Raw genomic sequence first — 17,698 nt, forward strand, 5'->3', positions numbered from 1 at the left:
AAGTGGTAATTTCGAGTTTATGTCTTTTTAATTCTGAGAAGAAAAATCAGAATTGTGAGATATAAATTCTTTTTAATTTCATTCATTCGAAAGTCTTTTTTCCTCGGAATTGTGATATAAACTCGCAATTGTGAGTTATAAAGTCAGAATTTGGAGATAAAATTATTATAGGTTTAAATGCTATTTATGTAAACTGCATATATAATATGTAAAGCTATTGTTTACATCACATTGGTTTAATAGTAGACTAATCATCGCAGGTTTCATCAGTTCAGTTTGTGGCTTGTAACCATAAATGACTCCGTTTAGCTTCAATGGGCATCTTTTGACAATGATATTTTTTTGCATTCCAGTTCATTCAAAATCCAAAAGCACAAGACATTTTTTCTCTTATTCTGTGGATTTTGTCCGTTTCCCTCCACTTGTTACCGCTGTTTTTCTGCCATCACAATGTGCGCACAACTGCAGGTGACGTAACATGCCTGCTGGTCTTTTGGACCACTGGGGAAAAAAAATAGCTTTTTTTGATACTCAGTGTTTTTTTATGATAATTCGTTGTTAATTAAAAAATATGTATATTTAAAAATGTTATTGTAAAATTATTTAATATTTAAATTGGTTGAATTTTGGTATTTATTCTAATATAAATGTAATTTCATTTGAAAATAGGATGCATTTTTTTTATTCATTTGGGAGATGTTTTTAATCCAATGTGACTTATAAATGTGGTACATCATAAGCAATTTATCATACAAGAGTCAGCAGTACTGTACAACAAGTATACAATAAAAGTTGTAAAAAGACATAAATGGCCCTTTTTGATTCTTTAATGTCTTTTTTTTTCGATAAAATAATTTTCACAGAGTATTGATGTTGTCTCATGTCTTCATGGTTAAATGCATTTGCATTGTGTGTGTATGGCTGATTGACAGTTCGTTTCCAAGGATAGGAAGCAGGAGGTAAAAATAAGTACACTAAAACCACATCCTGTGTTCCTGTAGAGGATAAGGTTTGTCGGGAAATCTTCAGTCTTCAGTCTGTCAGGAACTACACATCCATTGTGACAGCAGATGTGTTTCCTAACTGCACCGGTAACTTGGAATAGTTTACTACTTGACACTTTCACACCACATCCTGTTTGTAGATGTCTGTTATGGGCATTCTCATAATCAGTAATTATCATACATAGCGGCAAAGAAACAATTAGGATGTGTGTACTGGAATTATTTGATACTGATATTAAGAGACAATTACCAAAAATTCTCTTAGGTTTATTTTTCATAAACCATATTACTGAAATTCTGGTATATCCTGGTAGGTACAAAATCTACTCTGCCAAAATCTGATAGCTTCTCTGTGACTATTGACCAGTCCATAGTTTTTCTATCCACGCAGGTTAAAGTGGCCTATAAATAAAATGTATTTTATAAACCACATTACAATGAGAAACTGGAGAAGAGGGTATTGTTAAAGGGTCACTCCACCCATTTCAACATTAATCTTTATTGAAAGTGGGTTATATATGTAGTCGAAATGTAAAAGAAATTTTAAATTTGGTGCCCTCTTGACCGAGAAAAGACAGAAAATAACTTTGGGGCGCATTTGTATGTAAGACAACAACTCCCACAATGCACCATGTTGCACAGCTCCGCAAGCCACTCCCACTAATCCAGAACAGCGCAAACATCAGAGAAATCGCTCTTCCGTCTACAAGAAGGCTAGCTGCCAAATGAGTTTAAAATTCATTTCACAAAAAATGTCTAGTTAGTTGTGGCGAGCAGGACGAGGGCGAGGGACGTGAGAGGACGACGCGAGTGATAATGAATGACACCTGTGCAGCGGTCTCATATCTCTCACGGAGGAGCGGAAGCACAAAAGGAACAGGCCTGATTTTATGTTTTGTTTCTGTTGTGTGTGGCCAGCTGGCTTATACTTTTGTTTTGTATTTGTTTATTTTACTATTAAAACGTTTAAATGTTCGCCGGTTCCAGCCTCCTTCTTCCCACAACAACGAACCCCGTTACATTGGCAAACTCATTAGTGAATTACTCGTTTGTATTTCTTTCTATATGGTGAATTATTGCATGATACCTGCATGTTCAGTCAGGCGAAACTAGGATGGTTCACATCACAACACAAACGTCCGTGTGGTCGTCTGATTCAGAGATTTCGTCCAGGAGAAACTGCCTTGTTGAAATTCTCTGCAGCAGACGGACTCTATCTGTGTCCGTAGCGCACAGCGAGAGCACACGCACCAGCAGTCCGCCCAGCTCAAGCCAGCCCGGGCTCCTCGTCCGCGACAGGCAGCCGCCTCCTGTTCCACCATCAGCCTCAGCTGCTCTTCACTATATTGCGGCTCGTAAAGATAGCCACGAACAGCGGATTCGAGCAGCAGAATTTCAAAATCCTCTTCTTCCATATCATGTTTAGTTTCTTCCGTCATTGTCGTAACTTCCTATATCCACAGCGCTTGTTAGCTTAGCTTATAAACAAGATGGCTGATATTGCTTTCAGTATCTGCAAGTGAAGTCCCACCCACTGATCTGTGATAGCTCTGTTAGCGCATTAGGTCCAACCCCCTATGGGCGGGTTTGAAAGGGTGGGAATTTGTGCTTGTAGTCTATACAGAAATCCCCCCTTTTTACACTTCCTCCTACAATGACGTCAAATGACGATTTTTGCGTCATTGTAGGAGGAAGTGAAAAAGGTAAATAGTAGATTTCTCTCGTCTCAGGGGAAAATGAAAGAATGTTGCACGACCATTCAATAGTATGACTGGTTGTCTAACAATGGACCTCTTAATGCAAATGGGTGGAGTGTCCCTTTAAGAACAAAGATACATTTTAAAGTTTAAAATTAGATCCAACTAATTTTGATAATTTTCATCTTTCTTAGGCCTACTGTTTATTTCTAAAATAGTAGAAAGAGTGTAGCAGCGCAGGTCTCTCAATAAATTGTTTGAAAAATTTCAATTTGGATTCTGTCCATTTCATAGCACAGAAACCGCACTTGCCGAAGAACTATCTGCTTATGGCAGTCCATTCTGGTCATGCAGCATGACTTTACTTATTTTGCTCGATCTGAGTGCGACCTGGGGCCTGTTTCAATAAGGAGGGTTCAACCAACTCTGAGTTAAAAGTTGAACTCTTGAGTTGATTTACCCTGAGATGGGAAACACTAAAGTTTTCAGTTTCAGAACAGCTGAATTGAGTTAGTTCAATCAACTCTGAGTAGGTTGACTCTGGCTGCGTTCCAGTCCACTTTTAGACACGCACTTGCGAACTTCCCTAAGCACTTCCCATAGGGGGAATCCCTGCCGCCATTTTGAAGTGCGTTCCACTTCGTGAAGTGGACGAGGGAAGTTTATATGGACAGACCCTCGTTCCCTCGATTTTGACCGAGGGAGCAAGTCTACTTCATATGTACACTTCAGGCAGCTCCATATACCACAATGCAACACGATTGTGACGTCACCGCAGATCTCGTCAAATCACCACCAGAGACCACCACCACAAACAACTCTATGATATATTAATTATGATTTTTTTCAATTTAAAACAACCCAAACACATCTATATACATTTGGATGCTGCCTTAAACAAATTCTTAAAGGGAAACTATTAAATAATAAATCAACTCCATAGCTGATTCCAAGTGATCAAGGGCTTAGGATCGTTCCAGTTCAGCCCATTGCAGTTTCCGCCAGTAGTGGGCACTCATGCAACGTAAGCAATGACGTACATCCGAGTGAACGAGACGGAGGGAAGTTAGCGAGTGAAGGGCATGACAATTTTGGACTGGAACCACGCAGCCTGGTACGCAGCCTCTGAGTTATGCCTGGTTCAGATTACACGATTTTAGCCCGATTTTGGCACGATCCGTTTGACGTAGGGTGTCGTGGGGATTCGCAAACGACAACGGGCGTCGGGACGCAAGATTCGATCGTATCATCTCGTATAGTGTGTCATAGTGGGCGACAACCTACGTTGCGTCTGCGATGCTTCACGACATCACGACAAAAATACTATGTTTAATTTTTTTAACGGTCGTCCACGGCGGGTTCCGTCACATGTATGGAGCACAGAAGCCAGGGGCGGATCTACCGGGGTGGCATAGGGTGGCAAATGCCACCCTAAAAGAAAGCCTTGCCACCCCTGCTGCCACCCTAGTTGGCAGCAACGAATTAAAAGTTATGGCCAATTTGACAATTTACGAGCACGAATCTCCCATGTCCGACTGCAGTGAATTCGCTACGTGCACAATATGACGACCGTTGACGTTCGTACTTTATTGTGTGGGCAAATACTTCCGGCGAAAACTTCCGGTGATCTGACCGCGAGAGCGGGAGACAGCAAGAGACAACAGCGACCGATTTCCATTACCAGAGAGATAAGTTTTCAACCCGACCAAATTTTTAAATGCATATCATTTTCAGTGTATTTCACCTGTGCGTTTCTATGCTTTATATTACTGCATTTATTTTGTGCAAGTGAGATGAGTAAAGCACATCTGTTTCATATCATTATCTGCCTGGTGTTTATAAGCAGTAGCCTACAGTATTCCACAGTAAAACGCTCAAGTTGGGTGCTCAACAAAATAATATATATAAAAAAGGGAAAAAAGGTCGGCACACCTTGGCTCCAAAAGTTAAACGCACCCCTGCCTTTATACTCACGCAGGGCTGGACTGGCCATAATATTATAACTATTATTATATAGTAGTGTAATGTAGACAGACACTATATCACAACTAAAAGAGTTTTGAGTTTTTCTTTGTTCAATTTGCACACTGAATATGGGTTGGAGCTCTTTATTTTGAACTCTCAAAGTGTACCAGATTGATGAATTTAACATTAAAAAGCACAAAATTTTCTTATGGGGGAGCATGCCCCCGAACCCCCCTAGAGAGAGAGAGGTGCACTCACCGCAGATTTCCCAAAATCCTGTGGGAAAAAACGCTATTGCTATACCAATGCAGCTTATAGCTTGTTTTAGCATTCATCACTGTGGAGTGGGGCTATAATTCAACTTAGTAGTTATTTCATCTGTTAACTCTTACTCACTCCTATTCACTTATGACATTAGTGGTTTTTATAGGAGTTGGTATACATATTCAAGGGAGTGCAAAGTTCGGTTGTGTTTATGATCATATGTAGTGGGCCAGTCTGGGCCAAAATGCCCCGGCCGATTTTTTGTCCCAGTCCAGCCCTGTACTCACAGGTGACCCCAAACCCCCCCACAAAAAAAGATACAAATAATAATACAAATAATGCCCTTTTGTATACATACGATTTCTCATCAAACTGTGTTGACTGTGATTAAATTTAGTATATATATACGTCTGCCATGTTGCCACCCCTCAAAAATTCCTGCCCCCCTCTTGCCACCCCATAAATATTTTTCTAGATCCGCCCCTGACAGAAGCTATAGGAGCACAGAAGCTTTTCCGTACACAACTTTCAAAAATGGCGAAACGAAAGAGAGACGATGGTGCTACTAGGTGGAGTTATGACATGGAGGAAAGGTTCGTGGAGCTGTGGAACAGTAACAGAAAACAATATTTTACCTCAAGTTCTCTTTGGAGGATTGACAGCCCATACTGTCCTCTTCGAGCAATCCAGGAACGTGTTCATTGTCGGGTTTTCTTTCTTTTTTTACGTTTTTCTGAACACAGGACAGCCAACACTCACTGCTTCATCCATTGTTTGTTTACGTTCGTTTCCGGAAGTCACTCGCTACTAGTTTCGCCTTCTCGATGACATCACGCGCGTCGTTACAGACGGCACGCGATGACTGGTCAGGAAGCAACGTGTAGTCTGACATGTTTCTTGTCAACGACACGACAAGATTTTAGGAGTCAAAATCGCGTAATCTGACACAGTGACTATCGTAACAGACAAAAAAAAATCGTGTAATCTGAACCAGGCATTAAGCACGTGCACCACGACTATGAAAAGCCATGATCAATGGATCTCCGAAATTACGATTCACCATGGCAACAGCACCCGACAAAAAGACGTTCACATACTTCCGAGTCAATACACAAGTATAATTCTTAATCACTGTTATATTCTCAGGTGAAAACGGACAGAAAGGTAAGTCATTTTCATGGTAGGCCTATCCCACAGGCAAAAAAAAAAAAGTGGCAGCAACTAAAAATGAACAATAAATTCATAATTCAATCAGTTAAATCTTTAAGCATAAAAGGTTCATGGCTGTAGGCTACATGACTTGACAAACATTTGACATATTAAATAAATATAATTCAGTGTCTATTTCAATGTGCAGCAGCTGATTCCACATAGTATAATGCTCTTTTCACATAGGCAAGGCAAGGTAAGTTTATTTATATAGCACATTTCATACACAATGATAGGCCTAATTCAAAGTGCTTTACATAGAAAATTTTTTAATAATCAAAAGAAATATGAATAATTAAAACAGATTAGAATAAAAAAGAGAAAATAAAATACAGCACAAACAGTCTGACTCAGTGGCACAGTGCTCATACAGTAAATGCACTGCTATATAGATGTGTTTTGAGTCTGGATTTAAATGTGACTACTGTAGGAGCACATCTGATTGTCACAGTCATCGTCTGCACCATTCTGTCTATGGCCCTGTCCCAAATGGAACCCTAAGCACTCGCGGTCTTCCTCTGAGTCCGCACTTTCGTAACGTAATGCCGCTTTGACTGTCGGGAAGAAGTCTGCTGTGGAGTCCGCATCAGCACGGGCTCGGCAAAAGTGCGCATCAAGGGCGCAAATCGACCACACGGGGCGCTCGCGAGCACCCTTCTGAGATCTAAAAATGACAAATGGGACACACTCAAGGGGGTAATCCATCGACCGGAAGTTGAAGCCGGCCGGGTGCCGCCATGTTGTAGCAGAACTTCACTTGCGTTAGCATTTCCATTGACTCCCATTCATTTTGGCGTCACTTTGACAGCGAATAACTTTACATCTGAGGCGTTTAAAGACTCCATTTGTCCATTATTTATTTCTAAAGAAACACGACAATGTATAAAGGGCTCCATTACCTTCTATGTTACATTATGGCCCCGTAGAAACAGATTTAGTAAAAATAGGCTAACGATTGCGTCATAACCACTCGACTCTCTGTCGCGCTGAACAGAAATTACCGTACAGACAGGAGGAGAAGCTCGCAGGCAATCGGGGGGACGTCCCGTCAAGGGAGAAGCCCATAGATAATGAGTCCATAAAAGCAACGGAATACTTACTCCTGCTCACTCACGCCAAAGAACTCTTTGCTCAAGTTCCCCGTCTCTGCAAGATTAACGTTGGCAATTTTCACGCACAGCTACTAGAAGATTAACGTCTGTCAGACAGGTTGCTCACGTCATCAAGCTTAGTTTGAGTCGGTTTGAGTCTGCGCGTCAGGAACGGAAGTGCTCAAAAAACGCTAAAAAGGGCTTCAACTGTCTCAACTGAGTTCCAATGAGATGGCTCTGTCCACTTCTTATACTGTCTATGGACACACTACGGTCTCACGGACTTAACGGACACGCGCACGCGTACGCGGCAGCCATTGTAAGTCCACAAGACTGAAAGTGCACATGAAGTGTGCCATTTGGGATTGGGCCAATGTCTTCACTACTTCCCAGAATCCCTCGTGTCTTCACACCTGAACTCACTACCTCATTACACACCCGTTCATCGTCTTCATCCGTGTCACCTGTCATCACCTCGTTAGTGTTCATTTGTATCTGTATTTAGTTTCCCTCTGTTCAATCAGTCCTTGTTGGTTCTTGTTTATGTTACATGGTTTTGTGTGTGAATACTTCTACCTGTCTGTACCTGTTGGGATTATTAGTAAATGTTTGAATTGGAGCCTTTTGGCTCTGCATCTCCTTCAACCTGCACCACACCCGTGACACTGATCTCCTCTGGAAGCTGGTTCCAGCATAGTAGCTAAAAGCGGACTCACCATGCTTAGAGTGAACCCTTGGTATTTCTAGCTGATGTGATCCTAATGATCTGAGTGATCTGTTGGGTTTATATTCAGTGAGCATATCTGCAAATTATTGAGGTCCTAGGCCATTGAATGATTCATATACCAGTAATAATACTTTAAAATCAATCCTAAATGTAACTGGGAGCCAGTGTAAAGACCTGAGGACTGGTGTGATATGTTAATATTTTCTGGTTCTGATCAGAATCCTGGCAGGAGTGTTCTGCATGAGTCTGTGTACATGATCTACGGATCTGTATATTAATCTTCTATGTTTATTGAGTACTACTTTGTCTTGTAAGTATGTGTGATTTATGTACCTCAACGCTTTTTTGGCCAGGTCGCCGTTGTAAATGCGAAAGTGTTCTCAATGTGCTCACCTGGTTAAATAAAGGTTTTATTATTATTATTATTATTATTATTATGAGCTGCAACTGTCTTATGGTCTTTTTAGGAAGGCCAGTGAGGAGTCCATTACAATAATCCACCCTGCTGGTGATGAAAGCATGCACAAGTTTCTCTAAGTCATGACTGGAAACAAAGCATCTATTTCTTGCAGTTTTTGAGATGATAGTATGCTGATTTAGTTATTGCTTTGACATGACTACTGAAACTAAGGTCTGACTCTAGAGACACACCTGACTTGATTTTTAGTTGTTTGACGGTGACCCCTAGAGTGAAGGTATGCATTCACCTTGAGAACTTCATCTTTGTTTCCAAACGCAATGACTTCAGTTTTGTCTTTAACTGAAGAACTTTTTGATACATCCAACTGTTGACTTCATCAATGGATTGGTACAGGTAGTCAATGGAGCTGTAATCGTTAGGCGACATAATTAAATGTTCTCTAATCCAACCTTTTTTTAGGCTAATGAAATTAACATTTGACTTCTACTGGGCCAACAGCAAGAAGGCACAGGCTGGACCTGCACCACCACTGATAGATGAAAATGAGAAACACAATATTGGAAGAATATTAAAATCCAACAGGAAAAAGAATAACCGTTCCTTTTGTATTTTAGGAAATAAAGATGACCAAATAAATTGTAAATAATTAGTGTGTATTTAACAGCTGTGGTCGTGGTTACGGCATATATCTCTACCCTTCCATCTGGCATCCTTCCATTCCATACAGTAATTTCATTTTTGGAAGGTGCGATGATGGGAGTGTGTCATCCAAACACATTGGAAATCCTAAAGGATATTCTAATTATTAAGTTACTTTCAGAGGTCACAGCAAGATGTTATCAAATGAACGTCATTTATCAAATTAGTCTCATTTAAACCGATTTCTCCACCACTGTCCTGCAATCCTGTGAAACTTCTCTTTGATGGATCTCACGGGTTTGTGTCCAGAAAACAACACAAAAACTCTCCGAAAGAGCGTGAGAGCGAGGGACACTTTCCTCCCCACTCTGATACAGTGGCCTTACTAATGTGCTCTCTCCGTTGTTATATAGAAAAATGTGCAATGAATGAATGTACTGCACTGCAAAAAATGCTTTTCTTACTTAGCATTTTTGTCTTGTTGTTTCCAGTCAAAATACCTAAAGATTCTTATATCAAGATGCATTTATTAAAAGAAAAACTCTGGGTTTACATGAGAGAACCTGCTCCTGACCAGGTTAGTTACCATGGTAACTGACTCTGAGTATAAGTTACCTCTCTTTCAGAAACGGGCTTGACTTACTCTGCTTTCTCGGGTTTGACACACCTCCCATTCTGAAATGGAAAACCCAGAGTTCTCCTCATTTCAGGGTTAACGTACTCAAGAGTTTTCACTTAACCTCCTTTCTGAAACAGGCCCCTGCATGGTGTTCCCCAAGGCTCAGTCTTGGGCCCTCTTTTATTTATTATTTATTTACTGCCCCTTGGACATATTTTTAGGAAGTACGGTATTAATTTCCACTGCTATGCTGACAACACCCAGCATTACATGTCTTCCATGCCTACTACTTTTTCTCCACTTTCTCTGTCTAGCTGCTTAGCTGAAATTAAAATCTGGTTTTCATCAAATTTCTCATCAAAACTTAATAGTGGTAAAACTAAAATTCTGGTATATCCTGGTAAGTACAAAATCTACTCCGCCACAATCTGATAGCTTCTCTGTGACTATTGACCAGTCAATAGTTTTTCTATCCAATCAAGTTAAAGTGGCCTATAAATAAAATGTATTATTATTATTAAAGGAATAACACAAAATATAAAAATGGTGATTTGTCATTTTATTTCACAAAGAATTTCAGTACGTACAAAATGATTGCACGATGCCTGAGCGCAAGCAAATCTACATAAGCAATGTTCAAATGTTATGAAGCAAAATTCATTTAATCCTCACTATGGAAAAGAAGCTCCTGCTAAACTGGAGCGAATCGCTCTTTTCTTTGATTTGATCTTGGCTGCAAGTGACGCTCTTCCGGATGTTCCTGACGTCTAATGTAGAAAGATTTCCCTTGAGTCTCAGCCAAGCAGAAATATGACGGTCACTGTAAAAACAAAGAGACATGAGGAAAGTGCAACGGTCGTTCTTGCCAGAATAACTCCACAGCAGAATCCACTATACCTGAGATCAGGGTAAACACTCATCAGGTTTACAAGCTCTAACTTTATACTGTCTGGATCCTGTAATTTCAGAAGTTCTGCTAATCTGGGAAGAATGTCTTTCAACCAATCCATGTTTGATCCCTGGAAATAATGAATGAATGAGGAAAATTAGACAATGCCATGTATGTTACAAAAGGGATCATTATATTGGTTTCTAAGGAAATAAGGTCTGCGGTTTCAGCAAATTAAACTTGCATTTTAACAAAAAGAAAAAAACATACAAATTTAACCTTTATTTATGATGTGTTTTTTTTTGTGTGTGTACTTACAGCTGCAGTCAGGCATCTATGTATGCGTTCACTGTTTAAGCACAGTTCTGATGCTGCCATCTGTTGCTGATCTTTATTTGAAAGTATGATCTTTTGCTTCATCATTTTCCGTACATATTCAGCAAGAAACTCCTTATGCATCCCACCCAGTAGCTCCTAATCATCAAATCAATCAATCAATCAATCAATCAATCAATCATGACCAATTAAATATACAGCAAATAAAGAAGTCAATATTTTGGTTGATCTATATGTTTATACCTGGCAACACATTTTGTCCAAGTTGTTGAATTTCTGAATATGTCTGTCCAGCTTTGCAAGTATCTCTTCACATACACCGCGACTATCCTTGAGCCACTGGTAGGAACCCACCTTCCTGTACAAATCCTGCAGGAACAGATACATTGGCATTTATTTTAATGCATAAAGAAACTAACATGCAGAATCTGGTCATGATGTAGGCTTGCTTGAGTAAGTATTTATGTAGTCCGCTCATATGAACTAGACAAGCAGTTAATAAAAGTTAAAACTCCGGCTTGTTATATAACTGAAGAATGAGGACCCGACAGCCAACTGCTCACATGAATGTATTCGCTGCCAAGATAAACTACCTCAATGGGTTTTTGAAAACAATGAAAGTCTATTGTGTTGGTCTAGTAGTCTGAGGTCTGGGTCATTTATAAGCCATTATTCAATTTAGTATTTTAATACATGTACATACTTCGGTGTGAAAATATGAAGTTCAGCAGTTACTTTTTTGGGTAAAATGTTTAGGGTCATAATTTCTTTTTACAATGATGTGTTAAATTGATCAAAAGTGGGAGTAAATGTATTTACAGTTATAGTGTTTTAAAATATTTCTATTACAAATAAATGCTGTTCTATTAATCAAAGAATCCTGAAAAAAAAAAAAAAATGTAAGCAGCAAAACTGTTTTCAACATTGATATAATACGATCCTTGAGCAGCGAATCAGCATATTAGAATGATTTCTGAAGGATCATGAAGATTAGAGTAATGATGCTGGATATTCAGCTTTACCATCACAGGAATAAATTACATTAAAATATAGTCAAATGTAATATTTCACAGTATTACTGTTTTTTTTTCCGTTTTTTTTTTAAAAGCAGCCTTGGTGAGCGGAGACTTTCGAAAACATTTTACAAATCTTAATGACCCCAAACGTTTGATCAGTCGTGTATATATTTTTCTATATTATAGAAATAATACAAAGAAAAATTACATTTCTAGCAAAAATGCCACAATTTTCTAAAAATGACCCAGATTCTATTTACCCAAACTTGCCTTTTAAAATGAATTTTATACATTTCAATGCATTAAAACTTCTATTAATCATATAATATTACTATTATTTACATTACTTAAACCGTATATAATATTACTATTATTTACGTACTTAAACCGTATATAAGAGTTAATTTTACACTCAGTTGTGAGGATTTAAACTCTGGATACTCAGTAGATTATAAGCAAATAATGTCCTGCTAAGTTGTAGGATATACTGCATTAATGTTGAAAAGTTTGACAGAGCTGCATTAGCAAAAACAGGGCCATTTTTTTTCTTCCATTACATAACAGTGAAAGAAACAAAATTTAGCTTTTACCTTAAGTTCCTTATGCATATTAGAAGTAAAGTAATGTTGGCTGCTTTCTGTCATGGTAGTCAATAAAGACAGACAATTTGTTTTGACATCTTCAGGGAACAGATGTGCATTCTTTGTAATATAGTCCCTGCGGGGGAAAAAGAAACTCAATACAAATTCAAAAAAGTTAAATGTGATATTTCAGCTGAATATAAGTGACACCCACCTGCACTGTATGAGAAATGATAGGTTGACCATCAAAACGGCCTCAGTGTTGGTCTGCCTGCTTTTGATGATCTTTGCATGAAATCTTTCATAACTGTAGGGATGGAATATGAGTTAATAAATCATCTGTGTAAAATATATAGTACTCACTTAAATACAAGAGCAGGAATGCTCAAAAAGAATGTAGTTTCAGAAATGAATATGAAACAAATGATTCAGCTTATTCACTCACTCTTTCAGAAAATTGCTCATCTGGCATGTGATATTCCTCACTTTTGTCTCATCACCTAGGATCTTTTGAGTATTTTCAACATGTCCATGAAAGCACTATAAAGGGAACGGGAAAAGAAAAAAATATGTTTCTCCAAAAATCCATTATTTGATGAAGGGAAAGAATTGTTACTTTTCCTCTTTTTCATTACCTGGATCACATCAATGGCTTGAATACAGCAGTACACCTGGTCCCTCAGTTGTGGAAGTTCTCCCTCCTTCCAGGCTGTTTCTTCTCTGTCCAGAATTTTGCGGAGGTGTGTGCTCACTTCCCTCTAGTGAACAATAATGTGATCAAATTAAAACTTAATCCTTGTGTTGGAAGCACATTTAAGGCATGATGAGATGTTGGGCTATTTTGCTTGCATATTATGCCTTCTTTCAGACTAGTAGAAAGAAAACCTCCAAAACGCACATTTAAATGTCTATTTTATTACACTTCTAGATTTAGAGTTAAATTACAATACAATCTTTAAAAGCTATACTTTTTCTCATGCGCTGATCTCCACTTTGGTAGCACTTATCCACCAAACAGTTTTTATTATATATTTTAATGAGGGGTTTGGTCAAATGACATTCGCCTGATTTATATATTTTTTTTTTTACAAATCCTGAAAACATGGTGATTTTTTTTCTAATTTATGGACTGATAAAAAGAGATTTCCAAAAAATCCCCTCTTTAAAAACATTGGACTGTGAAACAAGAACAATTTTGAACCTGGCTTTATCCAAAGGAATTGTATGCAAACGTGTGCATTTTTAATTAGAGAATGCCTTGTTTGAGGATAACGTAATGTATCAGAAAGCATCAAACCTTCTTGCTGGTCAAAAACTGCTGTTCCAGTGGTGTAATCATGTCTTCAGGAAGCAGTGGATCAAGCTTTGTGTGGTCGATCACCTCTTTTATCTTTCTGACATTTAAAATACTGCGAACAAAGAAAGACCAAATTTAAGTTTGCCTCAAAACCCAGAAAAACACAACAAAAAGGGATAGACATTCTGTCATCATTTACTCACCTGACTTACCTGTCGTTCCAGACCTATATGTCTTTCTTTCAACTGTTTTTGGCCATACAATGAAAGTCAATGAGAGTTAAAAAAAAAAAAAAAAAAATCCCTGACCCCATTGACTTTCATTGGCATTTTTCTAAATATCTTCTCAGATTTGAAATAATCGACATGACAGTGAGTAAATGATGACAGAACATTACATTTTGGGTGAACTATCCCTTTAAATCTCTTTAATATCTACTGAAGATAGATAGAGAGATAGATAGATAGATAGATAGATAGATAGATAGATAGATAGATAGATAGATAGATAGATAGATAGATAGATAGATAGATAGATAGATAGATAGATAGATAGATAGATAACGTGTACATATTATGAGAAAAAAAACAGTCTAGTGTCATTTGTCTTACTTGGGGTAATGCTGGTTCACCCACTGCAATAACAGAACGCAATCCTCATCACAAAGTGTGTACTCTGCGACTTCTCTCAACTTGGCACTGAAGGTGTTATGGTACAGTGTGGCATAAAACTGGCACACATTCTCTTGTTCTGGGTAGCAGCTGTGCACCCACGTCGCAACTTCCAGCAAGTCTTCTTTCAGGCGTTTTGCTTTGCTAATGATCGACTGCTCCATGGAGGATTGTATCTCAACGCTGGAGTCTAACTCTGCTTCTTCCATCCGCCTGTGAACAAGTCGCTCAAGCAGAGCCTCGTGGTTCTGTTTACACCGCCTCGGCCTCCATGGTGGGCGTCCCTTTTCTTGAAACCCTTCCCAGCGTGTGTCTTGCTCCTCCTCCTGCAGAACAGCCTGGACTGCATCTTTCAGTGCCTCCTGCTTCTCGGCACTCTGGATGTCGAGGGACTGTTCCAGTGTCCGCATCACCGACTCAAGCAGGTCCTCATAGTCTTTTGCTAGTCTAGCCTCTGAATCTTCCTCTTCCTCCACCAGCTTCCTCTTGGATCCGATACCTTCCTGCTTCAACGCAAACAGACGGTCTTCTCGGATGATCAGTTGTTTCCCTGCGTCCACAAAGCGACATTCTTGTAGATTCTGCTTAAAAGTGGGGACCTCTGTAGAGCACAGAAAAAGGATGCTTGAAAAGGACTGTTCTTTGAAGCAATGTTGGGTTTAATCCTTTTAAAAAGCATTCCAATGCATGATGTATAGGAAAAATGCAAGATTTCTGTAAATTTATATCTAAGCAGAACACCATAGCCTAGTTTTGAGATATGATCTTATTTGTGATGCACTTTAATACTGTAAAAAACTCAATTGGTAAATATAATCTTTGTTTCCATCCTTTGAACTTCACACAATAATTTCATCACAATAATTGATGTCACAAGTGTGATTTTCTTAACTAGTAATTTATGCAACACTTTATTTTACAGTGTCCTTGTTACACACGTAGGTAGCTACTATGTAATAACTATAAATTGTGCTTTTCATGCAACTAGCCTAAACCACACCCTAACCCTATATAGTAAATATATTATTATTACTCATTATCATTATTAAATGTATAATTACACTGTAACACGGACAACTTAAAATAAAGTGTAAACGTAATTTGATTAAACTAGTAACTAACTACAACTAACCTAGCTACAACAGCACAATAATTTTACTTAAATAGCCTATAGATATATTTTTTACTAATAACATACATTTAAAATATAATTACACTTAAGTTTTTTCTTTTTGTGGTTTTAAATGATTTCCTACTGCTGAATTCATAATAAAATATGGACATAAATTCATAACAAAATCTTTCGTGTTATTTTTCTTTCTGTAAAATGTAGAATGTCAATGCATATCTTTATAAACAAGATGACTCTGAGAATAACTCTATACAAAATAAGATGGAATTTTGTATATCCAATTACAAAATGCTAAAATGTGATTGTTTAGGCTACTGAACATAGCTTAGGCTAGACTTAATGAGCATCTATAACTCTTACCTGTATCGGTCTTTTTGTAATTCCGTTTAAAAAAGTTTAGCTTTCCGAGCTTTTTTGCCATCTCTTCTGATGAAGAAAAAACAAATATCGTGATATCAGGTGCGCAAAAAGAAAAAAAACTGAATTTCAATTCTATCTTTTTTCATTCATCTAGAACTGTTTGTGGATAAGATAAACTTGCGGACAGTTTTTTATAGTCTCCATCCGCCCAAGGCGCCGGTTGGGCGGAGCACATCTTACAACATCACAGTTTTTCCCGAACGGAGCTGATCCAATATTAACCAACTGAAGCGGGCTAAACAAGTTTATTTATAGTAGGCTACAGTAAGAGAAATAAACAAAAAAGCAAGATAGAAATAAACAAAGACATTACTGAGCTCGGTGAAAAAAATCCCTACCTTAATTCCTGAGTGAATGTCCGTTTTTCTTCTTGATTTGGGTTAAATCGTGATTTCAAATAGTTTATAATTATTTATAACAATAAATAAAGTAACATTGACATTCTGCTATAGGACTATAAACGATATGCTGTAAAAATATCCTGCTACATTTACGTCTAAAATCCAGCATTTATTTATTTTATTTTTTTGCAAGAGAATCACCGTCAAAATACTGTAACATTGTTTCAGGTTGGCAACGGAATGTTATATTGGTACCTGATTATTATACAACTTATAACTGTTTTTTTAATTTAAATGAAGTTATATCCTAGGCTACTCGAACTAAAATGTAGCCTACTGATAATCACCAAAATAATATGATAAAGAGTTCACGCTAATAACAGCACGCGTGTATAAACGGTGAACATGGTCATCAACATTGACAAAACATCATCATGTGAGATTTTAACCATAGAACGTTTCATATTTCACCAACTAGACTGTCAAAGTTTAAGTATGGAATGTTTCTTTACTGATATATGGTTTCCTGGGATGGATGAATGAAAATAAAAAAGACCTTTTAGGATCAGCCAGCCTCATTACTGAACACATCCACACATTTCCCTTTCTATGTCTTTATCCATGAAATCCACCAGATTTCATGGCCCTGCCCCTGCCCTTTCCTTCTGGTAATCGGGAATATCTGCAAGTGGTACTGGAAGTCTGGAGCAGTGCTTTATAGGAAAATCCCAATGAAGGGAAAGTACACTCCACTTCTGACACTGTTCGCTTGCCTAAGCCAAAACAATGAGTAATTTTGGACTGGAAAAAGTATTAATTAAATTCTTGACCTAGTGTTATCTCTTATAGCATGACTTTTACCTGGCTCGGACAGCAAAAAAAAAAAAAACAATAACAATCTATCACCCAGAATTGTGAAATGGTGTTAGGGAGGACATATAATGGGCTGATATTGAGTAAAGAGATTTGCCATTATTTCAAAGTCCATGATGTTTATTGATGTTTTTGTGCTACAGTAGTACTAGAAATTAGTGTTTCTAAATACCAACATTTTCATTCTCACATGCATCAGACAATATATGTGTTACAATTTCCTGATTGGTCTAGGGGAGAAAAGCCACAGCAAAAATGGAAGGTGGTGAAATGAATGTGCAACAGCATGAAGCCACCCCGTCTTCAGACCCAGAATTGCTTCACAACAACCGAAAAATAACCACATAATATTTCTTGAAGGAATGTAGTTGTCATGAGTCAGGTTTTTCTTCCCTTTTAATTCTCACTCGCACACACACACACACACACACACACACACACACACACACACACACACACACACACACACACACACACACACACACACACACACACACACACACACA

The 17,698-nt window shown here is 38.2% G+C and overlaps 1 protein-coding gene across 1 annotated transcript; it reads right to left on the bottom strand.

Moving 5' to 3' along the window:
• Positions 1 to 10,174: 10,174 nt before the first annotated feature.
• Positions 10,175 to 16,069, bottom strand: tnfaip2b (tumor necrosis factor, alpha-induced protein 2b). The gene is made up of 11 exons (XM_056248173.1): positions 15,919 to 16,069; positions 14,367 to 15,027; positions 13,756 to 13,867; positions 13,094 to 13,216; positions 12,904 to 12,998; positions 12,673 to 12,765; positions 12,468 to 12,594; positions 11,105 to 11,230; positions 10,844 to 10,999; positions 10,534 to 10,655; positions 10,175 to 10,456 (listed from the first exon to the last, which is right to left on the bottom strand). The coding sequence occupies exons 1-11, from the start codon at positions 15,977 to 15,979 to the stop codon at positions 10,294 to 10,296; spliced, it is 1,839 nt and encodes a 612-aa protein (XP_056104148.1). The 5' UTR covers positions 15,980 to 16,069; the 3' UTR covers positions 10,175 to 10,293.
• Between the last annotated feature and the right edge of the window lie 1,629 nt (positions 16,070 to 17,698).

This window comes from Rhinichthys klamathensis, unplaced genomic scaffold, assembly GCF_029890125.1.
Source record: "Rhinichthys klamathensis goyatoka isolate OS25496 unplaced genomic scaffold, OSU_Roscu_1.1 h1tg000053l_1, whole genome shotgun sequence".
Classification (NCBI taxonomy): Eukaryota; Metazoa; Chordata; class Actinopteri; order Cypriniformes; family Leuciscidae; genus Rhinichthys; species Rhinichthys klamathensis.